The sequence below is a fragment of the Agelaius tricolor genome, unplaced genomic scaffold (assembly GCF_023055355.1).
Source record: "Agelaius tricolor isolate 1412-34295 unplaced genomic scaffold, bAgeTri1.0.p SCAF_3, whole genome shotgun sequence".
In the NCBI taxonomy this organism is placed as follows: domain Eukaryota; kingdom Metazoa; phylum Chordata; class Aves; order Passeriformes; family Icteridae; genus Agelaius; species Agelaius tricolor.
The window spans coordinates 17,570,991-17,588,693 of NW_027269263.1; the positions used below are offsets into that span (position 1 = coordinate 17,570,991).

Genomic DNA, 17,703 nt, shown 5'->3' on the forward strand with positions numbered 1-17,703 from the left:
CAAGTGAATGAGCTGTGCAAGAAAAATGTGTGTCAGACAGACAGAAGGACCCACCTCGTCACAGCAAGGAAATGGTAGGAAGGAGAAGGGTGAACAAACATCAGGGATAAAAATGTAGATAGACCTTTGGGCTTCATGACTCCTCTTTCACACTTTTCACCCCACTCCACCATCAATTAGGCAATGCCAGGAAAGATGTCTCTGAACATATTAAAATTCCTTTGGGAAATACCTGCAGGAAAGGTACCCTGAAAGTGGGGGACCCTCTCTAAGAGGTGCTGCTTGCTCTTGCCTGCTGTGTGCCTCATTGGTCTGTGCAGGGCACAGGACTGGAAAAGCCCATCAGAACCATAGGGTTTAATCCCTTGCTATGCTCAGCACTGTGTCATGAAACCCTTACCTGCACCAAGTTATTTACTAAAAGCATTCATGTCTGTTTTATGCTCTGTTATGGCAGGAGAAACAAACTGAACTCTTTCACTCTCCTCTCATAAGCCAGATCTCCATGGCCATCCCAGTGACCCTGCTCTGCACATGTCCTGCTTTGCAGACATCACTCTTCCAGACAGGCGTCAGGGGTCCCCCTCATCTGCCCCCCACCCTCAGGGTCATGTCTGTCTGATGGGTCTGGGGCTGTCACGTCTCAGCCCCATCTCTCTCACCCTCTCTGCTTGTCTGTGGGGATATATGGCCATGAGGCATTCCTCTGGGGCATGGGGCACGTTTCATGCCCAAGGGGACCCCACACAAGGCATGTAATGATCCAAATGGAAAACCTCCGAAATCCTCAGAGCACACAAGGTTTAGTTTCCTCTGGGACAGCACAGAGAGGGTGGGGAAGGAGGTGCTGAATTAGTTTCTCTCTAATGAAGAAAAACATCTGACAGAGCATAAGGCCTATGGTATAATTCCTCCTCTTCCTCAGTACACTGTGGTTCCTAATGCCTCCTGCCCGCTGGCCAATGAAGAACTGAGGAGATAAAAGCAAAATTTTTTTTTGTGAGAGACTAAAAGCAATATGGTCCACTCCTGTGGCACTTTAAGATTCTTCTTTAAGTTCAACTTAGCCTTAGAGCCATTTATTCAAACTTATGCTTTTCATTTCTAAAAGAACTTTTTTAGTATTTGTATTTCTAGAGAAAAGAACTAGAGATGCATGCACTGCAGATCTGAAAGCTAGAAATCACCAGAGAAGTAAAAGCAACAATGTGGATCAAAATTTAAGCAGCTTATTTTTAGCATAAAATAAGAGATAGTATTTTTAGACTCAGCTGTTCTCTTAAAGCTTAGAGCTTTACCCATACTGAGTAAAACTTAAACCATCAGGGTTTTGATCAGAATAGGTCAAACAGATTTTCACTTTTGGATCAGTGTTTCAATCAGTCTCATGAACAGTTATCATTGGTACAGAAGTGGAAAAATACCCAAACAAGCAAAATGTAATCCAAGCTGCCTCCAAAGAAAAAGAGGCCATGACTCAGGGGAGTGCTTGAACTGGCTTTACACCACCAAAGCCTTTCACCTCCCTCCCTCCCTCCAGCCAGCAGGAAGAAAGCAAAGGCTCTGCTTGCCCGATTTCACTAAATGGTCGACAATAATAAATCCTTCAGCCTTTAAAGCATATTATAAATATGATTTCAGTGTTACACTGAAGATCAGAAGAGAAGAAACAAAGTCAACAAAATTAACAAAACGTTAATTTTAATGAATGACAGGAGAGTGGTGTGCACACTGCAGTGTCCTTGCCAGCTCTCTCCTCATCCACTGGCACCAGGTGATGCCCACAGTAACCCCTGTCTCTTCCTGGGAATAATGGATGTGAAGAACTAGGGCCTGGGCTTGCTAGCAAGGTATGCAATTCACTCTGTGCCAAAGAACCAGAAAACCTTATTGGAGAGTCCATGAAACCTATTTTCATACAAGCTAAGACTTGCAGAAGCAGCTCCCTGAGTAGCAGGATGGCATTTCACAGTCTCTTCCCTGTGTATTACCCAGTGTCTAACATGAACTGGATTCACCTCTTGCAGAAACTTAGTACCTTCAAACATCTGCCTGTTTCTGGAATTCAGCTGAAGTGAGCCAATGCGTTCCACAGAGCTGGGTGTGGGGGACAGACAGAGCAGGACAGCATGATCACAAATGTCCTGCATTCCTCAGAGAAGATGGGAGGCAGCCTGGGGAGTTGGTAGGGGTGTACAACCAGATTAGATAGCTGAGAGAGGGAGAGACACTGCTGCTTGCAGCACTCCTGCTCCATTACAAATAAGTGATGTCACGGCTTTCAAAAAATATCACCTACTATCCTGTTCTGCTTCCCCTACAGATTGCTAAAATGGCTTGCTTAGAAAGAATGAAAATGTAACAGAGATGGATATGAAAGAGGAGAGAAAAAGTTCAAACCAGCTACTGAACATCCTGGAAGAATGGCAAAAGAGTTAGCATGGGCAGTAAAAATAAGGCAATGGCTTTTTCCCAGTGTGGTTTTCCAAGAGTATTTAACATTTGGATATTTCCTTTCATTGCTTTCTGCCATTCAAACTTCTTTGTTATTTAGCCTTTCAGATCAAAAGTGGTTTTTTTGCCTATAAAATCTAAAAAAAGTTCCTAAGGCAAACTGCATTTCTGGCTGAGTTAATAATGTGTGGTTATCTGATACAGGATCACATGGAAAAATGAAAAACTAAATGAACTTACTGAGCAGACTAAATGCTCAGGGTTCAAGAGGTGCTTAAGAATCGAAGTCTCTGATGGAGAGTTTATTCAGAACTGAACAGCCAGGTTAAGGCTTGTGCACCATGGCACAGTCTGTGTGCCACGTGGGGGAGAGTTACAGGAGTGAGGGCTGTGAGCTGGGAACTCACAGAGAAAGATGTGGACCATGTTGATGAACACAGTTATTTTCTTTTTTATTTTTTAAAGAAAACTGTGGAAGAACATTCATTTTTCAGGTAGAGAGGGTCAACATTCAACTTCAGGGGACCAGTTCCCACAACAGCTTAGGCTCCTGGACTGCTTGAGGAAGAGGTGAAGTTAGGAAGGCTCCAAATAAATAGGGTAGAAGCAATGAGTGAAAATTAACTATCAAGAAATACTGAGCAAGGATGGATGGACAAAATAAGAAGGGAAGAAAAAGCCAGAGTCTGAAGGAATCAGTGCCTCTCTCTTGACCTAACAATACACAAGAGGGGCCTTGACAATGCAGCCTCTGTGTTTCCCTGGAGAGATAGTGGTCCAGCTGGGAAAAGTCATCATCCCTTCTTCTGAGGTCTGCAGGAGTCAAGAGCAGCTCCCCGCCCACTAAATGGAGGCTGGGCTGCCTGATCTGAGTTGGCAGGGAGGGGAAAAGTGGAAATAGCCAGGATCCTTGTTTTCCATTCCTCAACTCTCCTACCCACTGGGGGCTTCATTCCCTTAGGCAATGCTGCAGTCACTATGTGGGCATTTAATGAAAGTTGCAGGGGCACCAGGGAAATTGCATTATGGTCTTTGCTTGGAGCATTTGTTCCGTCATCTGGAACATGGGTATTCAGCCTATGTGAAGGATTTCAAGAGGTAAAATGGGAAAGCCTCCCTACAAGAGCCCGTGGGGACACGTGATAAGCTACTTTGTGATGGTGACAAGGGTCACAGCTTGATCCCCCAGAAAGGATCAGGAGTCCATTCCTGACCTTCTGCACTCACCAAACATTTGAAGGCAGTTCCTTTATAAGGACTTCAAGTGCAATAACATCTGAGGAGAAGGATTATGAGGGGAAAGGCAGAGACTGGAGGTTTGGGAAGGAATTAACAGGCCATTTTGAAGAGTACCAAGTCTAGCTTTGAAGCTGAACCCACCTTGAATGATGAAGAGGCTTGAAGGGAAAACCTAAATTATTTGGTTTCATGCTTCTAAGTGAGTAGCATGATTTGTAAATTTGTAAATTTTTCCAGTTCTCTTTTGGGATAATTGCTAAAGCTGACAACAAAATAAAGACTTTGATAAGGAAATGCCAGGAAGAATTATTCTTGCTAATACCACCCAGACTGACAAGTGTGATATCAATAAAAAAGAAAAATCTGTCCCAGACACAGTTTGATCAGAACATGTGTGCTCATGAACAGTCATAGACAACAGGACAGGACCCCTTTGAAAAGAAAAGAAACACCTTTTCAAGGGCAAGGGGGTCCTGAAAAAGTCTTCAAAAGCACTGCACTAATAATCTGTACACGCACACGATGCAGAATCAACAACCTTATAAAAACAGAAATATCAGGTCATTCAAACAACATTCAGCAGCTTTCTTTACCCACCCAAACATTTTTATAGTCCTAATGAGTATAAAACAAGCATATGGTTCCTTCAGGACCACCTTCTTATCTCTACATCCCTCTCTTCTTATGCCTGCTTTCAAGTTGGGTGCGTGCAGATGATTATTATTAATAATAATTTCTCTTTTGGCAACAGCATCCAGTCTCAGTCCATATGGGACTTTTTTTGACAGACACTGCACCAACACACAGAGGAGGGGACAGACCCCAACATGAAGAGGTTTCAATTGAAATGAGTATTTGGTGACAAGGCTAACAGGGAAACAGAATGTGTCCAGTGCCCAATGGAGCACATAAAAAAAACAGGCTATGAGCCTCAATACTGTTCCTGGGACAGATTACTTCTCCCTAGCTGTGTCCACATTCCTTAGAGAGAAATTCACTTGGCACTGACCTGTTCCACTCGGATATCAAATTCTCCATTCACCTTCTTCCCCTGGAAATATTTGGCCCTGCAGAAGAAACAAGAGAGATAAACGTGGTTAAATAAGATTTTGGGCTTTCATTACATACAGTTTTGCTTCTGCATTTCCCTTTTTTGATGAAGAATTTCTATCCGGGTCACAGCATGTTTTTCTAATTCCTATCTCCTTTTACCTTTCTGTTCTCCAGGAGAAACCTTCCAAGCCAGATGAAAACCACATTGGAAAGTTCCTTCAAGGCTTGTTACTTTTTCATTTAATTCTCAAACTGAAAACCAAATGTTCTCCTAATCTTTTCCAGGGAACAACTCTAATCAGTGATTCCTTGCTATATCTCATTTAATACTCAATCTTTACTCTGTAAAAGGAGAACAACATATGGCACAGCATTGGGAATTTCTTCTGATGTTGAGCAAGGAGCTTTATCATCACAGCTGAAGTACTTGTGAAGCCTGTTCTCATGCTCTCTCACTCCAGAGCAGCTTTCCACTTCTGTTCCTTTTTGCTATTGATTTAGGGAAACTGTATCTGCATCTCTACAGGGTCACTGATGAAGGATCTCTTCTCCTGAACACAGAAACTGTGTTTGCTTTGGGGTTGAACACTGCTGTGAGAAGAACATACACCTTCCATCACCTCTGTTCCTATCTCCTCACACTATGCAGACAACAAAGCACTTCTAGTAGGTAATTCATGCAAGGGGAAGGCTGTCAGTAGTGCTGGAGAAGAAAACAGAGGAAAAGGAAAGGCAGTTTTAGATTTTTGTATTCATATTTATGCATAATGCCCCTTATATTGATTCATCAGTGGGGAAATTGCCAATATAAATTTCGCAGAGAATATTTCTCCCCAGTTCTTCCTCTCACCAAACAAGCTTGACAGAAGAAAATATGAATTTATTTTGTTCTCCTCCCCTATAAACTTTCAGAAGGCCATGTAGGCTCCAAAGGGCTCTTCTATTTGGAAAGCATTGAAAACAGTTTAGCCCTACAAGAGCTGTTTCCAGAGACAAAGCAACTCTGGGGTCTGTTTCCAATTGGCAAAGAAAGGACAGAATAAAGAAGTAAAGGAAAATGAGGGGAAGCCGGCTTTGCTCCCTATTTTATAGTATGAGAAAAAAAAAAAAAAGCTGGCTTGCATTTTTACTATGTGTCTATTTGTTCCAATAAAAAAAAGAGAGACAGTAGGAAGGCAATTTTCCCCATGGCTGAATCACATCAGTTTATAGCTGCATGCTCCCCACCCCCAGAAATGTAATGTGTAAATAAAAAAGTTGTTTTGTCATTCTGGCTCAAAATGAAGTAAAAATTTTTCATTATAATCGAAAAATACATTAAAAATGGCAAAAGCCTTGTGCTTAATTCTAACAGGGACATCTGAATGCTGTATCACACTTCCCTTCCCAGACAGCCAATCCATCAGCCTGTAAGACTTCTGCATAGGTGAGGGACAATGTAGCAGCCAGGTGTAACCGAGACCAGGTGACTCAAAAAAACCCCTGTTTGGTATAAAAAGCAGATCTCTGACAATTTTTCCTTTTTTTTTTTTTTTTAATTTATGAGTATTGCATGAAAAAAACAACTCAGCAGACATGCTAAGACATCATGCCTCTAACAATAAACAGGAACTCTAAATGCACTTAATAATTCTATTAAATTTCTGGAGGCATGGCTCAAGAGGGTCTGGCAACATTCCTCACTCCTAAACATTGGGGATATTGCTGGAACCAGTGACTTCTTAAAAACTGCAATAAGCTTTCAGAGGGCTCACAGGAACTGCTCTGAAATTTGAGGCGTGCTATTCCCTGGTACAAGTTTGTTTTTATTGCCAGCATGCTCATAATATATATTCCTTACCCACATTTATGGAACACACTTCCTCCCTCTATGGCCTCTCCTCTTTGTTGACCAGCTGGTTGCAAACTCCTTGGTGATGCTTTGCTTCAGCTTGTAATGAAGTGTGATTGACCACAGTCCTCAGCCTGGTTCAGAGGCATCAAAGGGGCTTCCACTGCCTGGTCCAGGAAATTAGCCTCCACACAAAACCATCTTTCTCCTCTCTGCAGTACTGGCTGGGCTTATGGGTGGTCACACAGAGGGTGCACCCAGCATTAGGAGTTGCTGGAGTGGTACAAGGGACCTCAGCTTAGACACTGTGTGACCTCTCTGTCCTATCCCTCTTTCCACACAGGTTGTCTCATCCAGTGTCCCTAGAACTTTCCTTTAACAGTAAAATATATCACTTTCTTCCCAAAACAGTCCCCCAGGAAGCTTAACCTGCTCTGAATGTCTCTGAAGACTACAGGTGCTAAGCGATTTGCAGCCAAATATTTTGGCCTGCCCATCATTTTGACAAAGACCAGGGTAAGAATAAAACATTTCTTACTGAAACATTTCTGAAATGGATGGAGTGATGTTTTCAATTCTCACCTGGGGTTTTGGAGCCCCTGGGCAGTAGAGGCTATCACAATGAAATGAAAAATGGCCTTAGTATCCTCCTGGAGCCTCTCAAATTTTAAGCAAGCTGGAATCATTGCCACTGCTGTGGAAGTATCTCTTGCAAGAGACTCTTTTGGTCAGTTCTGCACAATGTCTGAAATGGCTTGTGGTCCTCACAGTGGGCATGGGACAGAGGAAAGGAAGACCACGCTGCTGTGGTGGGGATGCATGAGAAAGAGAGATGGATGTTTCTGGCAGACTCCTGGCTGCACAAGACATTTGTGGATGCTCTCTGCCCCAAAACCACCTGAGCAAGTCTCTTCCAGACCTCTGTCTAGGACCTGACTGCTGCAGAGTTATCTAGGCAGCTTATAGTGCAGCAGCAGAGGAGCTGTGCCCAGAAGACCAGTCCAAAAACTTTCTGGCAACCTTGGAAGTGTCCCCATTCACCTTCAGCTCCCAGTGATGAGAGGAGCAGTTCATGGCCCCAGGAGGGCTTAATGTCCCCAGCTTGGGACACTGGGCAAGCCACTGGCCACACAGACCCACTGCCTCTGCCAGGCAGTCAGCAGCACTGACCACTGCTTGGCTGGCCACCCCTTTATTTAAAGCATGGCAGATGTTCAGCTCAGCACAACACAGAGCTATAATTTGGCCAGGCAGGGTGCAGATGGGCTGGTGTGGTTGCTGTGATCTCAGTGAATTAGCATGTAAACATGTTTTGACTGAAGAAAACTGCAGGGCCATGCTCAAGAGCAGTTCCTGGGTGGGATTTATAGAGCCAGGCAATCCATTTAAATGTGGCCCCATGCACTGAGAGGGAGGAAGAACTGTGATAAACAGACAAATGTCTGCCCTGGCTTGCAGGAAAGAAGCTTGCCTCAAACCCCTCTCTCTTTCTGATTAAGAAGCTGCATGCTCTGGAAAACAATGTATTTTATGGGTGCAAAGACATCAAACAGACTTAAGTTTTGCTTTCTGTCCCAGCTCTGACATGATTACAGGGACATAAGAAACCCAAAGCCTCTTCTTATGAAGTAATCTGGAAAGGATATAAGTTTATTTTGTAGAGATATTCTGTAAACCAGCCGCAGTCTGCCTCAATTACCATGGCTGGAGGAAGCATACACAACAATTTTCTGTCAGATATGGAGTGTACCTTTACCAGCAGTAGGGAATAATAAATGATCGTTTCACCCCCCATTACCTACCTCAGGCTAATTCACTGATTTTCAGATCTTCCTAGGAGAGACCTCAGTGGAACTGATACAGCAAATATTGGAATGCTGCCTTGGAAACTGGGAAGCCATTCTTCAGATGAAATAATAAGCTTGAGCCCAAATCCCCTGTGAAGTGAGTGAGCCCTGACTCACACCTCTATCGCTGTTCAACAGAGGCCTTGAGCTACAAACTCAAGAGCTGGCTTGTACCTTCACTCAGAAATGGGCTCTCCTCACTGAGAGCATGCAAAGGAAGGACGCTAGGATATTGTAATGACAAATTCCTCCAAATCCTCTGACTGAACTTGTGCCTCTGGATCAAGACACAACAAGCAGAGAAAGCCAAGCCAAACTTTGCATGGAAACTACTTATCTAGAGCAGGAAGCAGCCTTTCCTATGCTGTGGAGGGGCCAGAGCAAAACACAATGAAGAGAGAAATGCACAGGACTCTTGGGGAGAGGTGGGCAAGCAAGTGGGTGGAAGAAAGGGGAGGAATAGTAAGAAGAGACTCGGGTAAACAAACCAAAAAGCATCCATGGGTAAATTCTGGAATTATCTGAATTATTTCCCTGGCATCACATTACACATATTTCTCTTGGCCCTTGAGAAAATAAGGCATGTAATTTCTTTCTGAATAATCTAGGAAAAGGCGAGGGTGAAGCCCCCCGGTTTGGGTGTGGGGGTGCCCCAGGGAGGGTGGGGAGGTGGTGAGCCACTGTATAAAATCCCCATGTCAAAGGGCCTGGGGGCCCAAATGATGCACAAGGCACTCACTGTATGTCCACATTGTCTCCTTCATAAAAGGGGCTGAGACTGGGAAAAAGGAGGCAGTTTCCAGGATACTGGCCAGCAGCTGCTGGAATGCCCCGACCCCCCCAGCCCCTACACGCTATAAGGGCAGGGGAAGGAGGAGGAGTGCCCTTTTTTTTTTTTCAAGGTTGAAAATAAGATTTTCCTTTAAGGAACCAATTCTCATATGGTCCACTACTTTTCCCCACTTCAGAAATTCCCAGCCGTACATAGTAAGAAATTTTGAGATGGTCAACTCCTGACTTCTCAGGGCACAGGGATGGGAAAAATCACTCCGTAAATGCTGAGGTCTGCAAATTGCTGGAGCTTTTGTCCACATCTACTTTGGCCCAGAGACCTTTATGCAGTGTTCAGCTGTGAGGTGGACTGGTTGGTAATTAATTCTTATTCTCCAAGAGTACCATGGGGCAAGAGATGAGGGTGTCAGAATGCTGAATAAGAGTGATGGATATATGCTTTGACACCTCAGAAAACAAGGTTTGAATTAAAAGTTAGATGGACCAGAGGCAAGGGCAGAAAGAAAGAAAAGGTACATACTGAGAGGGAAGGACCAGTGAGTAAATCTCAGGTTTGTGGTGGGTCAAAGGTAACCCTAAATACACTGCTACTTTGCCAGGAGCTCCATAGAAGTTTCAGCTCCATCCCTGGGGTACAGCAGTGCTGTGACCAGCCCTGCCCCTCCCTCGGGCAAGATCACCTTGCTCTTGGTGCTGTCACCACCTGCCTTGCTGAGGCCACTGAAGCCAGCCAGCTCCGCAGTGCTGCAGGTGTGTCCTCAGTGTCCTCGGATGGGCTCTGGGAACAGACTTCTTTTGTTGCCTTCTGGGAAGAACCACAAACCCAGCCCACTCTGGTTACTGTGAAACCACCCCCGAAACATTATTAGTTATGGGATCACATCAAGGGAAGGAACGCCTCACCCGAAGGGGGTTGTGCTGGGCTCTGATGGCAGGACGGATTAGGGTTTTTTTGGATAAAGGAAGTCCTCCTGGTGAGGTCCTTGATGAGATCTGAGGTCCCACCCTACAGGGCTGGGAGGATTTTCTTGGCTTGAATGCAGATGGCAAGAGAAGCGTTGGGGCAGCAAGGGAGAAGTGCTTTTAAAATCTTCCTTTGTGAGTCCTCCCTTTCTGAAGGCCTGTTTTCCGGGAGACCTGGCTTGGCAAGCCACCAGCACTTTAACCATTGCAGACACAACCATTCAGGCCACTTGTCCTATTCAAGGAATTGTGGAGTCCCACACAATAGTGGCCTCCCAGCATCTTCCTGTGCCACCTCCTGCTCATCAAACAGGGGTAATCAAAGCCATCCCCCACCAAGAGAAGAAGCACTAGTTAGTGCAGCACTATTGCTTTTGGGCACAGCCTTTTGTACTTCTCTGAGCTGTCAGAATAGGAAGGACACTTTGCTGTAGGTCTGGTCCCCCACCCAGGCTGTGCTGTGGTCACATTCCTCCTGCCCACAAAGAGCTGGGGGTGGGAGGCTGGGGGGTGGAGGTGGGGTACTGCATGAAGTACAGCATGAGGCAGCAATTTGATTTTTGTGTATTATCAAAATAGTGCATTGCTGGAACATTTCCAAGTTGCTAAATCTAAATACTATGGCCTGGAGCTGTTTGCAAGGGGTATCAATTATTGTTGAGAATCTTGCAATTTTTTTCCAGCCTACTTCAGTTCTCCTTGAATTTGAGGAGCAGTAGAACTGGCCTAACTTGGACCAGTCCTGGGGCAGGGCTGTGGATTTTCAGGCAGAAGAAATCTGGCTCACAAGCCTTGAGAAATGTATCTGAGGTTTGGGTTTGTTGGATGTTTTTTTTTATATGTACAGGACTAGGCAGGACATTCTGAGGTTAAATTCTATGCATTTATAGGAACTCTGGTAAAGTAATTAAGGACCCAGATTTGACTTGCATTAGCATAGTTATAGCCTGATGGGGAATGTTTTCCATATTCCTTGTGTCTATTTTTGTAATGATACTAATCCTTTACATTTCTGTATCAACTTTCATTTAGGGGGACTAGATCCCAAGACACTTTACATATGCAGGACAAAAATACAGACAGACATGACGGTGCTATACCTAAAACAGATTGAAAAGTGATGTGATAAATGCAATTTCTTGAAAAATTTTGACAGTCTTGTCTCCTTTTCACCCTTTCTGTATGCTAGGGAATACAGAAACTCTCCATGCTGCTCCCAGGCATGCATATGTGCACAAACACACACACTCATTTAACACAAACTTGTCTCCACTTTCTGCTTTCCACTTCTCCAAAAGTGGAATTTGGCAGGAAGCATAGGGAAAAAATATTTGGTCCTGGGTAGACAAAGCTAAATGATGAAAATTTAAGGGCTTTTAAACCAGACTTGTGAAAACGTGAATTTTATGTCTAAGTTTTTTCAAATTACTGCTACATTGTTACACAGAACTTGTGAAACATTAAAAGTTCACCACTGTGTAAAAGTGAACTTATTCATAATAATCTATTGTCAGTGACCATCATGTTAGATGATTTGGGACTTTCTTACCAGGAAATATAGACAAAAGTTTGAAATTTTACCGGCAAATTCCTAAGTTCAAGCTTAAACTCCAAAACTTCTCATTATGTTTAAATGAGTTAGGTCCACTAACTCATTTACCATGACTCATAAACCATTATGTTTAAATGAGTTAGGAATACTCCTCTTAATAGGAGGCTTAGTATATCACCTTCAGCCTACTGAAAGCATGAAATGACTCATGACACTTACTGAATATTTTTAAATGGAATTCCTTGAAAAAAGTAGGAACTCCGATGTTACCAAAATTCAGTATTAGACTGTTATTATTCACAATCAAATTTTTAGGCAAATGACATATTTAGGGCTCAATATTTTTATGTTTCAGAAGGAAAAATTATTTTCTTTTTAAAAAAAGTTGATTATTTCCTTTGACCAGTATAAAACAATAATCCTGTCCAATCAGTCCATAATTAGACCTGAATCATGACATTATTGCTATACAAAGAACCATTTCAAATGTTTTAAGAGGATTTAATTCAGTGCTAATCACAGTTTCTCTCTTTCTTGATCCTAAATTTTTGGAGACAGTATGTTCAGGCAGATTTGGCTGCAAATTAAAGAGGAGATAAAACAATGCAATTTTTATATCCTCTGTGACTCATTTTTTGGTGAAGCATTTCACAATACTCATGTATATAATACTCACAATACTCAACTGCTGCACTTGTATTTTGGACAAGGCAGCAAACACAGCTCTGTGAGCTCTGGAAACAGCCTGAAATGTGGACAAAACACACCAATGGCTTTGAAAAGCCACATGAGCTGTTTCACAAATGTAACTTAGATATCCAGCAAAAGCAAAAAGAACAACTTTGTTATGCTGTCTGGTCCAGAAAGCAATGCTTTTAGCATGTGTGGCTTTAGCTGTGCTTGATCACTTCCCCCATAAGCTGTTTAAACATGAGGCATTAGGCTGGAAAGCTGAGCATTTTCACAGAGGATGGGGGTTAATAATTCACAGTGCAAAATCCTGTTTGATCTGCTGAGAAATTCAATCCAGCTAGAGCATAATTTTGTTCAATAGCATGGTGGGCAAGGAGGTTGCCAGAGGTGGGATGCTTCCCTGCTGGCTGAGGTCAGGCTGCTGGAGGTGGCCCATGTGCCAGCACCTGGAGTTCTGCTGTCTCCCTTCCTCATGGTCTGCTCCCTTTTGCTGTGTGTTTAACACACGCACGTGTATTCATGTCTGAGCTCCATTTTCTCTGGCAGCTGCTGTAGGTGAGCTGTGGATGCGTCTTTGGAAGTCTCCCAAGGCACAGATACTCCAAGCCCACCAGAAGGAGCCTCATTCTCCAGGCGGAGGTTCCCCAGCTGAGAAATGTGCCAATAATGAGAGCAGAGAAGCTGAGCTTTTCCCTGGTGTGTTGATGCACAGGTACACTCACTGCTGTGCGTGCCTCTGAGGGCTGCCTGTCAAAGCCAGGAGCACAAGGGAGCTCTATAGGTAGGATTTTCCTCTCGTGCCCATCCCACACATGGCAATTCACTGCGTGCTTCCTTGCAATGCCTAGAGCTGTGCCTTTCAGGAGAATGGAAAATTTGTCAAAATGTTGCCACTTTAACAGAAAGCTGGGTGAGTTCCCTTGTTCTTAATAGAATGTACCTTTCTTTTACTGCTACTAATGCAGAAAGCAGCTGATCATATTTTGTGGGACTCACATTGTTTTTATAGTACTTTGCCTCTGGAATAAACCAGAGCATATTGCATGTCAAGAACAGCAAGGATTTTATGGTGTAAGACAGGCCATGGATTTCCATGGATGCTCTTTCTTTCCTTCAAACCTCTGAGAGAAATTTAGTGCTACACTGTGCCATCAGAGACATAGTAGCTCCTCACAAATAGAAAGGATTGTCATTTGTCTTTTTAAAGTGCATTTAACATGCACTTGCCTATTTGGGTTGTTAAAGCATTTTGTCAAGCAATTGTGCAACACCTCATCCTAACCCACAACTGCAGCCCTTTGCTGTAATACAAACAGTGATGATAAATTAATGTCTGGCTTGGCAATATCGCCACAGTCTCCAATTCTGAGAAAGTGTTTTCATTTAGAGAAGAGAAATCAAATGGCAGATTCCACTGTCTCTCACCCTTCCTGTCTGTGAACAAGCTGGCCCTTGTTTGTAAACCCTGTGTAACTTGCTCTGGGGGAGGAGGCATTGTGGAAGCCCCTCACTCTTGTAAAAAGGGCAGCACATCAGTAGTTATTTCTTGGGGATTTTTTTAGTTAGCTATTTCAAAAGGAGAAGGAAAGAGTTTCTTGAAAACCAAATACAAAGGTTTCACAAGTAGAAAGAGCAGAGCAGGCAGAGGTGAAATGCATTACAAACATGATGCTCTTTCCAAAACCAGAATCAACAGCATTGAAGAAACAATGTGCTGTTGTTCACCTTCCAAAGTCTGGAACTGTTTCTTTACATGATGCAGAGGGGATAGTCAGAATCCCTGGATAATCAGCTTTGTCAGCTGGGCTCTCACAAGGTAAACAGCTTCCTGAGACTGCTCAGCCTGAACTCACATAACACCCTGGCTGAGACCAAGAAGGTGACTGGTGTTGCTTAGAAGTACCTTACCAAAAATAAACATCCACGGAGCCATGGAGTCACTGCTCTTCAGTGCTGCTCTCAGGGGCTCACTGAGTTTCCTGAAGACACAAAATCAACCAGGAGGAAGCACTCGTGGCCCACTGGAATGGTTGCATTGCTATGCTCTCTCAGAAAGGACTGGACTTTAAACTGGGGAAGTTTCTAGGCATGTATTTCTGTCCATGCTACAAAGAGCCACGGCAGGCAAGGGTTAGTAATGTTCTTTCCTTGTTTTTCATGTCATACATACATCAGGGTATGATCATGAATTCATACACTAATTTTGTTCAGTGTCCTCACAGCCTTAGAGAAAGCAAAGGCAGGGAGCCTTTGCAAGCAGCATTTGATACCTGCAGACTTGTGGGTTGAGTGAGAGAGCTGGGATAAGTGAAAGGGATATCCCATCATTCCTAGAAATGTCTAAGTTATAGACAGCAGAGGGATAGCCAAGACAGCAGGATGTGAGGAGTGCTTAGAGGAGTGGAGGAGTGAGGACAGCATGGTAGCCTTGCTTAAAGGAAGGTATACTTCCTTTTTATATATCCCAGCTGCTGCTCCCTCAGCAAGCTCAGCTCACAGACCACAAAGTCTGCATGACAGAACAGCAGCTGGGCGATATAGAGGCAGGAATTCAAATGAAGTGTGTATATTTTAAAACATGAAAACCCTGAAGCAGGGTCCAACCCCTCCTTGTCTTTTGCCCTGCCCTGACTACCCCAGCACCATTAATCTCAAGGAAAAACTAGACTGGCCTTTGAGCTAGGGCTTTCCTCTCTAATTACAGTGTTTGGACTACACAGTGCTGGCTTAGCCCCAGATGCTGGAGCATCAAAAGCACGCCCATTCCCAGACGGAGGATGCTGTGTTAAGGGACTGCCACCTGGCAGCATCTCCAAGGAACTGCAAAAACACTTCGCAAAACCTTGAAGAGGTTAGTGAGCATCAACCTGCAGGAGACTCGTGGTGCACCCAGAAAAGAGAGATCAGGTCTGATTGAGCCAGACTGATGTTGCTGACTGATGCAGCTGGCATTGAGGGGCTGCTGCTGTGATGAAAGACACTAGGCCAGGGAAACTTTCATGGTGACAACCTTATCAGGGACTTTCCCGCTCACTGAAGAAGTTGTTCCTCCTTTGAGAAAAATCCCACTGTTTTCCCTCTCTTACTTCAAGTTGGCTGAAGATGCCTAGCCTAGATGTACTCAGTCATGGTCTCTTTTTAGGTAAGAGCTAAGCTTTTGATTAGTGAAGATACATGTGAAAAGGTAGGTCTCACCTTGTCCCTATTCTTCTAGTTAAAAAGAGAAGAACAAACGTGACAACTGTACTGAAGAGTGGTGTGGGATGAACAGAAAAATAAAATAATCTCTCTTGATCAAGACCCAATAACCCAACCTTCACTTTGAAGTCTTCAATACTGCCCTCTTACCTGGGCTACTCTTTCCTTCTTTTATTTTGCGACAAGCTGGCAGATGAAACAAGAGCATCTTTTCAACATATTCTCTGGATATTTCCCCCAGATAAGACTCTCAGACAAGTTGCCTAAAGCTTTCTAAACCAGTTGAATTTGAAAAGGAGCATGCAAAAGGCAGTAAGTAATTTCTGTAACATTTCAGAAGACTTCAAATGGGAACACTTTGGAAAGTTTACTGTGCTACCCAACATCATAGGAAACAAACTTCCAAACTTTTTTTTGTAAAGAGACTTGCATGAACTAGACAAATTTGAGGCTTAGCTGAGCCTGAGATCCTTTTGCCAATGCACATTGCTATGCTTAGCACGCGAAGGGCCCTTGACAGGTAGTACAATGCTTGGTTATCTTTTCATAATTCATGTATAAATTTGCATACAGAGAAAAGCTCAAGAGAGATTGAGAGCTGAAGAGATTAAGTCACTTTTTAGAGTCAGCACAGTGGATTAAGGTCCTGAATGACATCATTAACACACCTTCAGCTGTGACCTCGTAGGATCATTGCTAGCTGTGACATCTTAGCTAAACCTGCTGAGCCAAGAATGCCCTATGCGTGTTCATATACTAAGGCCATGAAGAAGTTGATCAGTAAATACCAAATGATCATTTTTTACCAAGAAAGTTATGAAAAATCCCACTCTGCCATTCACACAAGTTGTCTGACAGACACCAACTGGGGGCCAGACCTTCTTACCCAGATGTGAAAGCATCTGTGCACCCCCTGCAGATTATCTGTGATTCCCTGAGAATTCTCATGGATTCATGAGAATCCATGATTCCCTCCAGCTCCCTGGAGCTGAATTAGTGGGGGATCAGGGTGACTCACCAGTCTGTGTGCGCGTCATCGATCACCAGGAGGATCTTGGGTTTCTGTGCTGCGGGGGGCACGGGCCCGGCCGAGTGGTCCATCAGTCCTGCAGCCGCCTGCGTGGTTTGCTTCATGGCGCTGGAGATGGAGCTGAAGATGCTGCTGCCGGTGGAGGAGGAGTGCGAGGGCTGGGGTGGCTGCAGGTGCTTTCTCTCCGTGGCAGGAGACACCGGGGAGCTGGTGGAGCTGTCGGGACGCTGCAAGTCCATCATGTAGCCATTGGGCAGGTTTGCCACGAAGCTGCTGTCTGAGAGACGCCGCCGGAGGAAATTCATCGTTACAGTGCTGTGGGAAAACTTCCTCAGAGAGAGCAAGGCTGAATAGTGCTGTTACCAGTCCTGGAGGATGCCTGTGTGGCTGTGTGGGTACTTCTTTAAAGTCCAGGCAGGCAGGCTTTACCCCTTGAAACTGTGCTGGAGTTCTATGCCTAATTTTATCAGCTATATTTTCCTTCTCTCCTGTGGGAAGAGAATCAAAGACATATATGTGAGATACATACTGTGAGACTGAGTTAAGTAACTTCCTTTTGGTGTCTTAGGTACCTTAATCAACAGAAGAAAGGACTGCTGGTTGCTATGTAGTATTCCACACTGCTACAGTCAAACAATTAGGACAAAATATGTGTCACCATTGTAATCCCCAAACGTTTTCTGGTCTGTAGAGACCAGCCTGCACTAGCTTAGGGGCTAACAATTCTATCACTGTGGACAAAGAAAAGATTACTCTGATGATAAATGTTAATTTTAAAATGAGAGGCACCTTATTTCTAGTATCTTGTGTGTTGAAAATTACAGAATAACAAGCAAATAATCCAAATGGTTAAAAAGTTGTATCATCTTTGGTAGGCTTGTGAGCAAGGTTTTGAATGTAAGGAACAAATGTCCAAAATTCAAATAGGATGTAAATAAAAAATAGCAGAATAATTCCCATATACATTTTGATCAAGTTCAGTGACAGAAATTACACTTTTTTGCCCCTCCTCCTCTCTGCACTCAAACTCTGAGCCAGGTCCTTGCTGGTG

The 17,703-nt window shown here is 43.8% G+C and overlaps 1 protein-coding gene across 5 annotated transcripts in view; it reads right to left on the reverse strand.

The window, feature by feature from the left end:
- The window catches only part of SYN3 (synapsin III), a 193,278-nt gene that overhangs the window by 151,370 nt on the left and 24,205 nt on the right, over positions 1–17,703 (reverse strand). For all 5 annotated transcript variants that reach the window (XM_071422733.1, XM_071422734.1, XM_071422729.1 and 2 more), the window contains 2 exons: positions 16,641–17,140; positions 4,703–4,760 (listed from right to left, as the gene is read on the reverse strand). In XM_071422733.1, coding sequence (XP_071278834.1) covers positions 4,703–4,760; positions 16,641–16,957 — 375 coding nt within the window. In that variant the 5' untranslated portion in view covers positions 16,958–17,140. The remainder of the gene's footprint in view (positions 1–4,702; positions 4,761–16,640; positions 17,141–17,703) is intronic.